Source organism: Hemitrygon akajei, chromosome 18 (assembly GCF_048418815.1).
Source record: "Hemitrygon akajei chromosome 18, sHemAka1.3, whole genome shotgun sequence".
Lineage (NCBI taxonomy): Eukaryota > Metazoa > Chordata > Chondrichthyes > Myliobatiformes > Dasyatidae > Hemitrygon > Hemitrygon akajei.
In genome coordinates this window covers 4,795,415-4,810,644 of record NC_133141.1, presented here as the reverse complement: position 1 = coordinate 4,810,644, position 15,230 = coordinate 4,795,415, and the positions used below count along the sequence as shown (strand labels likewise).

The window sequence follows — 15,230 nt, the reverse complement described above, 5'->3', positions numbered from 1 at the left end:
AATCTGTACTGCAAGTAGAACTCATCTTCGTCCTTTCACTAAGCCTGTTTATCTCCTGTATTTTTTCTACAGAGGATGAAAAGATGGATGCAAGGTCAAAGATGAGTGTTGCTGCAAAGATGTCACTGTTTAAAGTAAGTGCTGCATTGTGGCGTATTCAAATCCATTTAAGTCTAATTTACATCCAGTGAAGTGAGGGATTACTTGAAAAATGGTATGAAGCCAAATGTTGGGAGAAATAAGGAACATTAGTTTATACAAGAGAAAGCTCGAGCTTGGGTTCCCAACCTGCAGTCCATATACCTTGCTTAATGGTATTGATCCACGGCAGAAAAAAGGTTGGGAACCCCGCTCCAGTGGTGACAGAAGCCTCTGAGGGAAAGGATCACAGTTAAATAATTTCAACATCTACAAAGTAGATCAAGTGCTATAAGCATAATTGGGCAATGGATTAGCTTACAACGTCAGACGATGACACCCTCAGTAAAGGCATTAAGGCAGCCACTTTCTTTCCAGAACTGGCCTACTGAGTCATCAATAATCAAGTAATACCAAAGTTTAAAAGTTTCCCATCTTATGTGGACTACAGATGCCCACCTGTTGCACTTTAGTACCTTGTTTCTATCATAGCTTTTGGCATAAAAGGTAGCGTCATGGAGGTTAAGACCACAATGCAGCAGGTACATGTTGCTAGCACTCCAACAGAATATTTAACAAAGTCTTTTTTTATCAAAGCTAGTTTTCATGTTTCAGTGGCTGGGGATTTGTTGGGGGTTGAGGCAATTAATTTCATTAATGATCAGCAAGAGAAATAGCTGGTTTTGATTTCTTGTATTCAGAAGTAACATAAGGTTTGAAGAAGAACCACTAGCACATTAGAGCGACACAGTGCACAGCTGATAGAGCCACCCACTCACTGTGCGAGTGGCCCAGCTTCCATTCTGACCTCTGATGCTATGTGTGTGGAGTTTACCTGTCCCCCCTGTTTGTGTGTGTGGAGTTTACCTGTCCCTCCTGTTTGTATGTGTGAAGTTTACCTGTCCTCCCTGTTTGTGTGCGGGGAGTTTACCTGTCCTCCCTGTTTGTGTGGGGAGTTTACCTGTCCTACCTGTTTGTGTGCGTGGAGTTTACCTGTCCCTCCTGTTTGTGTGTGTGGAGTTTACCTGTCCTCCCTGTTTGTGTGTGTGTGGAGTTTACCTGTCCCTCCTGTTTGTGTGTGTGGAGTTTACCTTTCCTACCTGTTTGTGTGCGTGGAGTTTACCTGTCCCTCCTGTTTGTGTGTGTAGAGTTTACCTGTCCTCCCTGTTTGTGTGTGTGGAGTTTACCTGTCCCTCCTGTTTGTGTGTGTGTGTGTGTGTGTGTGGAGTTTACCTGTCCTACTTGTTTGTGTGCGGGGAGTTTACCTGTCCTGTCTCTTTGTGTGTGTGGAGTTTACCTGTCCCTCCTGTTTGTGTGTGTGTGTGTGTGGAGTTTACCTGTCCTACTTGTTTGTGTGCGGGGAGTTTACCTGTCCTGTCTCTTTGTGTGTGTGGAGTTTACCTGTCCCTCCTGTTTGTGTGTTTGTGTGTGTGGAGTTTACCTTTCCTACCTGTTTGTGTGTGTGTGTGGAGTTTACCTGTCCTATCTCTTTGTGTGTGGATTTTACCTGTCCTCCCTGTTACTGTGAGGGTTCACCCTTGGGATTTAGTTTCGTTCCACATGCTAAAGACATGTATCCTAAAGAGAGGGTGTTGGGGTGGAGATACGTCTCTACCAAAGGAGGTGTAAGACACTCCTTCACTCTGCTAGCCTACAGATCACCCTCGGGCAAGGTGTAGCACCTGTTTAGCCCCCCAATCAGGGTCACTTGTAGCCATGGGAGCAGGTGCTGGATGGTCGTATGAGCAGCTGGTGCACATCACAATTCCTGGTTATGCGACCACTGACACTGGGCAGACAATCTCTGAAGAGTATTGATAATGGCTGGGGTCACCCGTCTTGTAAAGACACTACCCAGAAGAAGGCAATGGCAAACCAGTTCTGTAGAAAAAAATTGCCAAGAACAACCATGGTCATGAGACCATAATCCCCCACGTCATATGACATGGCACATAATGATATTGATGATGAAAGACATGCAAGTTGATGGGTTAATTAGCTGTTGAAAAATCCGCTAGTGTGTTGATGAGTGGTTGAATCTGTGGGTACTTTGTAGGAATGTAAAAAGTATAAATTGGTGTAAATGGGTGCTAGATGCCATGAGCTGAAGTGCCCATTTCTGTGCAGTATGTGTCTACGAGCCAATGCTTCAGACAGGCCCGAAATTGTTCAGAGCAAGGTGATGATGAAATGAGAGTTGGTGAACGATCTCCACAAATAGGAAAAGTGAATGTTTAACAAACCATTGACCTTGAGCCTATAATGGTTGTGCTAGCCCAGGTTTTGAGAATGATCTTGTCTCTCTACGTTCTTGCCATTTGTATTTCATTAGGAACTAGAGAAGGCCTCCCCTGCAGAGTCTCCCTCCTCACCGCGACCTCATAGCACTAATGCAGCCATGGAACGCAGACTACACCGCTCTCATGATCGGTGTCGGACACAGCCGATAACTACAGAAGAGATCGTGGTGGCAAATAGGTATGTGGCATACATGTCAAATTGGGGCTTGTGTTTCAGAAGCAATCTACTAAACCCACAGAAGTGGGAAACTCACTTCCTGATGGTATTTGAAGGCAAACACAATGTCTCTATATCCTCAATAAAGAAAGCATTTATTGGCTGTTTTTCTTAAACAGTTGATTATGGGGTCTTTTTGTGTATAAGTTGGCTGTACTATTTCCTAATGTAATATAAGTGATGGTAGGCAAGCAGCTTCAAGTGTTTGTGAGAGACATGCTACTTTACTTTTACCTGATAATGCCGTTTTTGTGTCTCCGACATGACCCAGTTTCAGGGATAATAAAAAAGTTAAGGATCTACAAATAGATGTGGAAATGCACAGATGTCATCAAAATGGCTTCATGACCCATCCCATCCACCATTCTGACATACGTAATCTCAGTTCTCCTCCCCACCAACCCCTCAAACACTAGCCACCAATGCTCTCCCATGATACATTGGAGCCTGTCTCTGACTGACAATCGCAAATCATGCCAAACCGTTGCTTCATTAAACCGCTCCCCCCCCCCCCCCCCCATCTTCAACCCTCCCTCACATTACTGTGACCTCTCAGGCCTGGTCCTACTGTGCAGTCTGCATGAGCTCACCCTGTAGAGGACCTGTCGAATGAACACAGCCACCAATAGCTTGCCATGTCCAGCACAGTGCAGCTGCTTGACTTGTCTGAGGAGAAACTGTGCTTGTGTGTATGCAAATATAAACATTCTGACTCCAACGTTGTACCTATGCTGCCAAGTACCCCAGTACTGTTTTAAACTGAGAAATTTGTGCCTTGAGCCAACCTTTTAAGTAACGCTTCAGTTTCATCCAACATTTTAAAATTCTATCCACTCAAAGTACCTTTGAGAATCTGTATCTTTTCCAGAAATGTTTTGCTGACTGTGCATAAACTCTGCATTCCTGCATTGTAACACTGACTGATCTCTGGTTACCTTAAGGCTATTTGAAAACTGCTTTTCTCTTCAAATTTAAAATCATTTAAATTCTTCTTGAAACCTTGTGATGTGCTGCACCTGTTTTCTGAAAGAGCCGGATGTCAACACTGTTGATCTTTGAGAAATGTCTGAGTCCGTGAGCTTGGGAGAGCTGGGGCGAATTATTGAGACTGTCCCATTGAATTCTTCAGTTCAACAGACTAGCTTCCACTGGTGTAGCATTTCTTCAGGCATATTCTTTCTAGTTGATGTTAACTGGCAAAAGCAAGTCCTCCAGTATGATGAATTACTAGTTTGAAGTGAACACAAGCACATTACGAATCAGAATTCTAAAATATTTACTGACCCATTACTGAATATTTACTGTATAAGGCTTGAAATAATAAAGATGAGAACCCCAGGTTCTTCAGCTGCTGTTGTCTAGGCATGTAGAAAGTAAACTGTTTTACAATTATGTAAAATGAGTAAGAGTAAATTAACCACTTTTAATATTCGTCATAATTTTGATTCTGGTTAATTTCAATGGAAGTTAATAGGGAGAGATGTAAATCAGGCAAATAATATCTACTCGGAATTGATCATATGGAATCACAATCCACCTGATGTTTCTTGTTTTCAAAGCATTCAAGGGATTGTCTAAAGCGATTTCCTGCTCCAGTAACTATTGCCTTACTCTCACTTTTTACATGTGCAATTGAGCAACATACTTTCTGTTCCATTATTTTTTCCAATTCTTCTATGCTATGACACCTTTTAAAGTGCATCCTACTCAACAATTCACCTTCATTATATCACTCAATAGCATCCATTTCCAATTAATTCACTCTATTTATATTACACAATAATCAGCCCCTGATTTCAGTTATACCACACCTTACAGTCAGTGACTCCATTTGTGTTTCACAGTATCGAATCACAGCTCTTGAAGTCAATGCACACTGCACTCACTCACTGACACAATGGCAAATTGTTGGTTCCACTTTTAATCCATAAGCAAAACATTCTGGAAGTTGAGATGAAAACAGAAAATACTAGAAATATTCAGCAAGTCAGGTAACATTGATCTGAAACTTCCCTGTTTCTCCCTCCTCGCAGGTTGCCTGACTTGCCGAGTATTTCCAGCACCTTCTACCTTAGCATTATGCAACAGCTCCGAATGGTATCACTTCTTTGTTAAGTAGTCCTTTAGGGTTGAGGATGACCTGCTTACCCTCCATTTCAATGGGATGTGAAGTGGTTGATGTGGAACTTGTGGTGCTTGCCATTGGAGGTACTTTTCTGGGGAGGGAGGGCTGATATGGTGCATTCCTTCTGTATTTATGTCTGTTCTCTTTGCATTCCCAAAGCACGGACATAATGTTCTCAATGTCTTCCAAATGTTCTTCTCCATTTTGTGTAGTCTTGGGCCAGAGATTCCTGGGAATTGGCGAGAATTCTTTATAAAGGTTCAGAGAACGTCCTTGAATCATTTCCACTGTCCACCTGGTAGTCTTCTAGGGCTCAGAATACAGTGTCTGGCTTTGGAGTCTGGTGTCAGACATGTGAACATCAAGACCTGGCCTTCAGAGTTAATGAAGCATAACCTTGCCTCAATGCTCCCAGTGTTAACCATGAAAGGACATTAACATTGATTCACTCATCCTTCCAGTGGACTTGGAGGAGGTTGTGGAGCCAGTGTTAGTAGCTTCCCTCCAGCACTTTGAAAAACCTTGGTAGTCCATGACTCAGTTGTATACAGAAGAGGAGGGTACAGTTAATGTGCAGTATCAATGATGACTTGAATCTGGCCTCAGAACGTGTGTCATCTGCATACCGCACCATGGAGACTGAAACTGGAGTAATCTTCGTTTTGGAGCAGAGATTACATGAGAGTTTCCCATTTTCCCTGCAGATTACCTGTATCCCTGCAGGCTACCTGTATCCCAACAGAAAGTGGAGATAAGGTACAATATTGCAGTAAGCCAGCAATGATCAGAGCATTGGGAGGGGTGATCAAAAGATCAGAGTCTTAGATGACTGGAGGATCTGGATGGATTTTTGGAGTGTTGGGTGGTATTTGGAGGATAAGGATTATGATTGGAGGCTCAGAGTTTGGGGTAAACAGAGGACTGGAGTTTCATGTGTGGATTGTGATCAGAATTGGGGTCTTGAGTGATCAAAGGGTCTGGATAGTTCATCAAATAATTGGGATGGAGGGTCAAAGATGTGATCAGAAGTTTGGCTAATTGGGAGGAGGGATCAGAAGTTTGAGGTCTCAGGTAACGAAAATTGTAGCCTTGGGTGATAGTGGGGAAAGAGTGGTTACGGCCTCAGGCAGTGAAAGATTGTGGATGTCTGGGGGCTGATACAGTATATTGATAGGGTGAGCTGGAGGTGTCACAACCATGATGGTCTGACTTGTAAAGAATTGAAATGTGCCCCATACTTGGTGGGATTCCAGCCCACCAAAGTGCACTTTGAAGCTTGTGGTTGCAGAAGTGCCTCAGTAACAGGTTCAAATGTATCATGTCTGCATATAAGTAGTAAATAGTAAATAAATTTTGCAGAGTGAATTTCCAGAAAGGAGCAAAATGATGCAATATCGGTTATTATCACATTATATTGTAGGAAAAGGGCATTTTCAAATGAAATAAATAGTTTAATTTCTGGACTGGCTTTGACAGAGCAGCACACCACACCCTGTGCATGGTGATTAGGGTAGAAGCAGATATCAAAATCATTGCAGGGCAGAAAGAGCCCATGCATTTAAAGTACCATCATCAACATCTTATTACCACTATTAATTTCAACATCAAACATCAGAATAAATTGCTTTTTGCTCCCACTAAAATAGTGCATCACAGTGAAGAACACAATCATATGAAATGGAATGAGTATATTTAAGTTCAAGTTTAATTGTCATGCAACCATACATGAATACAGCCAAATGAGACAGTGTTACTCCGGGGCCAAGATGCAAAGCGCAATATCAACAGTCACACACAGCACAAAGCATATATAGCACATACAAGATATCAGTAAAATACAGTCACACAAAAAATGTAGTCCAAGACCCTGAGTCCATGAATGTTGCATCAGTCTACAGTTGACCACAATATAGCTTGTCTTCTGTTGAGCACGAGGGCAGCACCAACTGCAGCTTGGACACTGTGCCATGCTGCCTCCAGTGAATCACACCAAATCTGACGCCTCTCCCCGGGCAGCCCTAAATAGGCCTTGAGACCTAGTCCTCCCTACGACCGAGGCCACTCAGCTCCTCTGCCACCTGCCAATAAATCAGTGAATCGGACCTGCAGCATCCCACATTAACAGTATCCAACAAGGTGTTGCGATCACAGGAAAAGCGACTGAGACAGTCACTCACTGTTAGACTGCTCACTGCCTTCAATCACTGACTCCTCCGATGCCTCTCTGGCACAGACAGCAGCATGATCTGAACCAAGTCCAGCTTCTTCAGTCTCTTCACCAACGAGCCACTCGCTGATGGACTAGACCTGCAGTTTTAATGTCCAGCAGGGTCTCGCAATCGTAAAAAATATGTTTAAAAAGGACAATAACACCTTTGACTGGCTCGTAGAAGCTGCTGCAATCAAAAATGTTGCCATCTTACCAAAGGATATAGCTCCTAATCAGCAACCTGAAGAACTTACAAATACATCATGAAAGATTATGGAATCCCATATTTAGGTTATTTGCTGGGTTTTGAAAGAATGTTTTAAAGACATTTAAGATCCCTTTAGTGGAAAGACAAATGTGTTTGTATTTCACTTAGCAGGGAAAGAGGATTCAAATCCAATTATTTATCTGTCAAAGAAAGTTCTGTGGCTGAGAGCTTTCAGCCCCTCAACACAATATTAAATCAAACAGAAGAGGAATTCTCAGTTTTGCTTGCTGTCATTTGCTATTGTTGTCTAGGTGTGTAACTTCAGCGGATACACCGATCTGGCTGGCTTGCCGTCCATGAAGCAATGTAGTGACACCTGGTGGAAAATGCAGGTTTAATGCTGTCTTGTGAGAAGAGGATGTACAACGAGATGGTCCCCTGCATCTAGAGGATCCCCGTAACGGAGCATGTTTGCCATTCACTTGCCTGCAGTTTGGCACTGTGAGATTAAGGGCATGTTGCCCTAAGAGTGCCCAGTGACAGTGAAGGTCACTGACAGAGAATGGTGAAAAAACAGTGCTCTCATTTGTTATTTCTGCCATATCCACTGCATCTGTTCCTAGGACGTTTTTTTCTGTTCCAGGACATCAGACATGTCCTCCTCCTTTAAAGAATGGGGTTTCCTTCCCTCTACTATTGATACTGCCCTCATCCACTTTACTCTGTCCAAGACCATCACTATACGCGCTAACCAGAAGCCATGGATGACCGCGGAGGTGCGCGCACTGCTGAGGACCCGTGACTCCGCCTTCAGAGCGGGCGACAAGGCAGCCCTAACAACAGCGAGGGCCAAACTGTCCCGGGCCATCAGAGGGGCAAAGCGTGCACACGCCCAGCGAATCCACAGCCACTTCCAGGACAGTGGCGACATGCGGCGCATGTGGAAGGGCATCCGGGACATCACCAATTACAGGACAACATCACCTGACTGTGCAGGTGATGCCTCCCTCCCAAATGCGCTGAATAACTTCTACGCCCGTTTTGAGGCAGAAAATGACGTGGCGGTGAGGAGGTTCACCCCTCCTACGAATGACCAGGTGCTGTGTCTCTCCGTGGCCAATGTGAGAAGAACCCTGTGCAGGGTCAACCCACAGAAGGCTGCTGGACCAGACAACGTCCCTGGTAGAGTGCTCAGAGGATGTGCAGACCAGCTAGCAGATGTTCTCACTGACATCTTAAACATCTCCCTGAGCAGCGCCACCATTCCAACGTGCTTCAAGGCCGCCACCATCGTCCCCGTACCGAAGAAATCTTCAGTGTCCTGCCTCAATGACTACCGTCCCATTGCACTCACATCCATCATCATGAAGTGTTTCGAGAAGCTCGTCATGAGGCACATCAAGACCCTGCTGCCCCCCTCACTGGACCCCCTGCAGTTTGCGTACCATCCCAACCGCTCAATAGACGATGCCATTGCCACCACCCTCCACCTGGCCCTAACCCAACTGGACAAAAAAGACACGTACGTTCGAATGCCATTCACAGACTTCAGTTCAGCATTCAACACAATCATCCCTCAGAAACTGATTGGAAAGGTGAGCCTATTGGGCCTGAACACCTCCCTCTGCAACTGGATCCTAGACTTCCTGACTGGGAGACCTCAGTCAGTCCGGATCGGGAGCAACATCTCCAACACCATCACACTGAGCACGGGGGCCCCCCAGGGCTGTGTGCTCAGTCCACTGCTGTTCACCCTGCTGACCCACAACTGTGCTGCAACACACAGCTCGAACCACATCATCAAGTTCGCCGATGATACGACCGTGGTGGATCTCATCAGCAAGAACGATGAGTCAGCTTACAGAGAGGAGGTGCAGTGGCTAACAGACTGGTGCAGAGCCAACAACCTGTCTCTTAATGTAAACAAAACAAAAGAGATGGTTGTTGACTTCAGGAGGGCACGGAGCGACCACTCCCCGCTGAACATCAATAGCTCCTCGGTAAAGATCGTAAAGAGCACCAAATTTCTTGGTGTTCAGCTGGCGGAGAATCTCACCTGGTCCCTCAACACCAGCTCCATAGCCAAAAAAGCCCAGCAGCGTCTCTACTTTCTGCGAAAGCTGAGGAAAGTCCATCTCCCACCCCCCCATCCTCCTCACATTCTACGGAGGTTGTATTGGGAGCATTCTGAGCAGCTGCACCACTGCCTAGTTTGGAAATTGCACCATCTGGGATCGCAATACACTGCAGTGGATAGTTAGGTCAGCTGAGAAGATCATTGGGGTCTCTCTTCCCGCCATTACAGACATTTACACTACACGCTGCATTCGCAAAGCAAACAGTATTATGAAGGACCCCATGCACCCCTCATACAATCTCTTCTCCCTCCTGCCATCTGGGAAATGCACCGAAGCATTCAGGCTCTCACAACCAGACTATGTAACAGAACAGTTTCTTCCCCCAAGCTATCAGACTCCTCCATACCCAGAGTCTGGACTGACACCAACTTACTGCCCTCTACTGTGCCTATTGTCCTGTTTATTATTTATTGTAATGCCTGCACTGTTTTGTGCACTTTATGCAGTCCTGGGTAGGTCTGTAGTCTAGTGTAGTTTTCTCTGTTTTGTTTTTACGTAGTTCAGTGTAGTTTTTCTATTGTTTCATGTAGCACCGTGGTCCTGAAAAACATCTCGTTTTTACTGTGTACTGTACCCGCAGTTATGGTCAAAATGACAACTAAAAAGTGACTTGACTTGATTTCCTCCATTTCCTGTATATTCATGCTCTCACCCCATCTTCTCGCCATCATAATGGTGATAGAGTCCCCCTTGTCCCTACCTATGATGCCATCAGCCTCTACGTCTAACACATTGTCCTCCGCAACTTCTGCATCTCCACAGGCATCACTACCACTAAATGTCTCATCACCTCCACCACCCCCTCCCCTTTCCACAGGGATTGCCTCCTCCATGATTCCCTTGTCCATTTGTCCCTGCCCACTAATCAACCTCCAGGCACTTATCCCCCTGCAAGTGGCCTAAGTGTGACACCAGCCCATACACCTCCTCCTTCACTTCCGTTCAGGGCACCAGGCAGTCCTTCCAGGTGAGGCAGCACTTCACCTGCAAATCTGTTGGGGTTAACTATTGTGTCCGGTGCTCCCGATGCAGCCTCCTCTACATTGATGGAACTCATTGTAAATTGAGGGGCCACTTTGTCAAGCATCTCCGTACCATGCGCCACAGGCAGGACTTCCCAGTGTCCAAACATTTTAATTCCCATTTGCATCCTGACGTGTCGATCCATGGTCTCCTCTTGTGCCAAGATGAGGCTGCCCTCAGGGTGGAGGTGCAGCACCTTATGTTCTGTCTGGGTAGCCTCCAACCTGATGGCATGAATATCGATTTTTCCTTCTAATAAGCAATTTCATCCCCCCCCCCCCACCTATTCCTCACTCTGATCTTTTACTTTTTACCTGCCTATCACTTCCTCCTGAGATCTTCCCCACCCCACTTCCCTTTCCCCCCCGGTCCACTCTCCTTTCCTATCAGATTCCTTCTCCTCCAGCCCTTTACCTTTCCCACCCACCTGGCTTCACCTATCATCTTCTAGCTATCCACTTTCCCTTCCCCCACATTTTAATTCTGATATCCTCCCCCTTCCTTTCCAGTCTTGATGAAAGGTCTTGGCCTGAAATGTCAACTGTTTTTTCATTTCCATAGGTGCTGCCTGACCTCCTGAGTTCCTTCAGTATTTTGTATGTTGTTTTGGATTTCCAGCATCTGCAGATTTTTTCATGATTATGATCAAATAGTGTTCCCAGGCTTAATATCTGCTCCAGTCCTCTGACAGAGCCCCAGGAAACCAAATGGGAATAGAAGATTGAGAGATGTTGAAAGTTGTTGCTCGTTAACATAATTTGATATGACCATCCTCTAGCTGATGATGACAAGGGGTTATATTATCTTGCTGGTTAATGGTGGCGCTGTAACCTGAAATGTTAACTATCTCTCCCTCCATAGATGCTGCCTGACCTTCAGTATCTTCGGCATTTTGTGCTTATTTTTGATATACAGCATGTACAGTATTTTATACTGTATGTTACTGGTCAGGTCATTTTCTACCTTCTAAGAACCTCCATATGATCACATAGTGGAACACAAACCTAGTGAACGCAACCTGTTTCAAATCAGTAGGCAACTTGGCCCCTCAAGCCTGCCCTGTCATTCAATACGATCATGGCTAATCTGTAGCAGAACTTCACTCCTCTTCTGTGACAGCTCTCGCTATCTTTCAAAGTGTCATCTAATTCCTCTTGGAGTACCTCCAGTGTTCCAGCTCCCACAACCTAGTGGAACAGAGACTTCTAGAGGTGCACCACTCTTAGCACAAAGATTGAAACTGATAGATTTATAATCTGCAAAAAGTGATAGAACTGGGTGAAAAGAGTTAAGATACTGAGCAGACCCAACAAGGCTGACAGGTGGAGCAGTGGCCTGGGCCTGTTGTTTATTTTCTTTGAAACAACTTGGTTTTCTGACTGATGTAAATTCTTAGTCTCCCCAGGGTACAGTCACGAAGGGAGCCAGATGTGAGTGGACCAGACAGCTGTACAGCTCAGCAGGATGCAGAGGAGAGAGGGGATGAGAATTCAAAGCTGAGTCTGAGCCAGAAGATGGCTCTATTCAACAGCTTGTGCCACCCCTTGCCAAAGAAGGTGTCTCCACCGGAAGGCGGAAAAGAGCGCAGACAAAAAGGAGTTCGCTATCGCACCCAACCCGTCACCATGAGTGAAGTCCAACTGGTAGGCATTACTTCACTGTTGCCGTGGTAGTGGAGCAATAACTTGTCCTTATGTATTGTTCTGTAATGTTAAAAGGATTTGGTTAGACTGAGAGTCCATGCACAATTATCTGCTGCTTAAAGTTGCTAAGTGATGGCATACTTTATTTAAGAGCATTTAATGTTGTATTTTCAGCTCTTTTTAAGTCTTGCTTGTAAGAAACAACATGCTAGTATAATTGTTTGTAATACTGGTCAGAATGTTGAGTACAGAAGTTCAGATGTCATGAATTCTACAACATGTTGTTAAGGTCTCATTTGGACTATTGCATTCTGGTCGCCCTCCTAAAGGATGAGAGTCTTTAAACAGGAAGGGGTACAAAATATGAGGGGGGGGAATGAAGATTTTGGGTTATTTGTATAGGCTGTGACTTCTTTTCCTGGAGGGTAGGAGAATGAGGGATGACAATATAGTGTTTTATAAATTCATGAGGAGCAGTTATAAGGTGTATAGCCAAAATCTTTTTGCCAAGATAGCAGAGTCCAAAACTAGAAAGCATAGGTTTAAAGTGAGAGAGGAAAGATTTAAAAAAGACCTGAGTCATAACTTTTTCACACAGAGAGTGGTGGGTATATGGAACAAATGCCAGTGGAAGTGGTAGAGGTGGGTACAGTAATAACATTTAAAAGACATTTGAAAAGTTGTATTGATAAGAAAGATTTAGACCAGTATTTCCCAACTTGGGGTCCATGGACACTTGCATAATAGTATTGGTCCATGACAAAATAATAAAGGTTGGGAACCCTGGTTTAGAGGGATATGGGTCAATCACAGGCAATTAGGACTAGAGTAGTTAGGCAGCTTGGCTGGCATGGACATGTTGGGCTGAAGGGCCTGGTTCCACACTGTACAGCTCTAACAGGTTTAGCAAAGTCATCTGCTCAGAGCAGTTTGTCCATGCTCAGTCTCTGATGAAGATGGACCACTGAGACCAAGGGTTCCCAACCTTTTTTATGCCATGGACCCCAGGTTGGGAATCCCCTGGTCTAAATTGTCCTTATCAGAGCATAGAAGGTGCCTACTGTAGGCAATTCCTCCTTTTCTCACTTGCCCTGCTGGAAAATGAGTAGACTTGCAAGTAGAATGGGTCTCTACTATGATGCCCACAACTATACCATACACTTATGCATAGAATGCATGAGAGATCCATCAATGAATTAGGGAAGGGAGAAACATAATTATATGAAATGGGTTGGAAATATTACACAAATTTAACTGTTCTAACAGACTGATTAGCTTTTGAGCAACCATTATCCCTATTATCTTCACGCAGTGCTAGGAAGGGAAAAATGGCAGTTGCTGTGACTATGGTAAGATTAGGAGCAGCGCACTCCGGGGCATATTCCATTGCCAGCTCATGTTTACTAAAATGTAGCAAGCAATAGCTGGCATAAGGCAGGAAATAAACACAATACCGTTCTGCCTTCCTCAGTAGGCCAAAAATTCTGGTCTTCAATTGTGATGTGTATTTTATAAATGTCAACAAGCAAGCAATTAAAAATGTATCCTTTTGTTGAGAAAGTACAGTTGGTGATAACTAACTCAACAGGGTGTAGATTCAAAACCTTTTTGTAAGTTTTAGCTCATATTCTAGCCTGACCCATAAAATGCAAACACGAATTTCCTGGAAGGGATTTCGTATTGTGACTTGAAGAAGAGGAAGGGACTTGCCAGTGTGTGGAATAGGGAAAAGACGTCCCAAATGGAGCAGGATTGGTGGCAATGGCATTGATATGGAATTCCAGATTTGGATTAAGAAGACAATGGGGGAGGGAAGTAATATTGGATTGAGAAGAATGTAGAAATGATGGTGGAATGGGTATTTTTGCCACTAGAACACTGAGAATTAGTACTAGGCAACAGAATGAGATTCGGCATGTGACAGGAGACAGATTTAGTACAGGAGAAGGGAGCAAGCTTAGTTTGAAATGGGTAGGTGGGATAGGAGAACCTAATGAAGGGTCTTGGGCTGAAACGCCAATTGCTCATTCCACTCCATAGCTTTTTTCCTCTTGGTTAGGACATTGTTCCCTGGAGCATAAGAGAATGAGGGGAGACTTGATAGAGGTATACAAAGTTAGGAGGGGTATAGATAGAATAAATGCAAGCTGGCTTTTTGCACAGAGGTTGGATGAGACTAGAACTAGAGGTCATAGGTTTTGGGTGAGAGGTAAAATATTCAAGGGAAACTTAAGGGGGAACTTTGTCACTCTGAGGGTGGTGAGAATGTGGAACAAGCTGCCAGTGGAAGTGGTGTTTGTGGGTTCAATTGCAACATTTAAGAAAATTTTGGATCAGCACATGAATGGAAAGTGTATGGATTGTTAAGGTCGAGGTGTGGGCCAATGGTACTAGGCAGAATAACAGTTCAGCATGGAATAAATGGGCCTAAGGGCCTGTTTCTGCACTGTAGTGCTCTATGACTCTAGAGAGTAAATTTAAAACAGAGGATAGATTTAGCATGAGAAAAAGGATCCACGTTTAGTATAGGATAGGAGAAAGTTTAGGACATAAAAGGAGATCTGGGGTTAATAAGGAACTTTGGTGCTATGTCAATGTTCCCTGTTTGCTGCACTCACGTGGAACAGGTATATAGGCTGATTTCAGCATTTTCCAATGTGAGAGTAAGAGCCTTCACTGGAGACCAGGACCCTACTGGAGACTGTTCCTATAAACCCAAGCAATCAAAGCTCGACAAGCAGCAAAATCCATGGCCCTTCAGTCTTTCTTTTATGGTAATTTGGGTAATTATTTTTTAAAATACTAGTATTCAGCTGAATATTTTTGAATTAATGCTCCAACTTTATTAGTTTTCAGATAACTCTGATGGGCATTGAAGTTGTAGCAATGAATTAGAAGAAATTGAAATCATTGATACAATGGCCACCATGGTAACATCGAGTAGTTTGGATAGGTACATGGTTGGCAGGGGTATGGAGGGCTATGGTCCTGGTGCAGGTCGATGGGAGTAGGCAGTTCAAATGGTTTGGCCTGGAGTGGATGGGCTGAAGGGCCTGTTTTTGTGCTGTATTTTTCTGTGACTCTGTTACTCTAAGTAGTGGCATATGTCACTCAATAAGTCCCAGACATACAGGATGTCCACCAAATGCAAACATTACTTGCATAGTTTGGTCTGTTTGTGCAAAATATTCGGTAAAGGTTCTTTCTGTCTGAGCAAGTGTTAACTTCT

The 15,230-nt window shown here is 44.3% G+C and overlaps 1 protein-coding gene across 8 annotated transcripts in view; it reads left to right on the top strand.

The window, feature by feature from the left end:
• LOC140741038 (supervillin-like) overlaps positions 1-15,230 on the top strand; it is a 249,757-nt gene that overhangs the window by 138,035 nt on the left and 96,492 nt on the right. For all 8 annotated transcript variants that reach the window (XM_073070681.1, XM_073070680.1, XM_073070682.1 and 5 more), the window contains 3 exons: positions 73-134; positions 2,471-2,616; positions 11,755-12,001. In XM_073070681.1, coding sequence (XP_072926782.1) covers positions 73-134; positions 2,471-2,616; positions 11,755-12,001 — 455 coding nt within the window. The remainder of the gene's footprint in view (positions 1-72; positions 135-2,470; positions 2,617-11,754; positions 12,002-15,230) is intronic.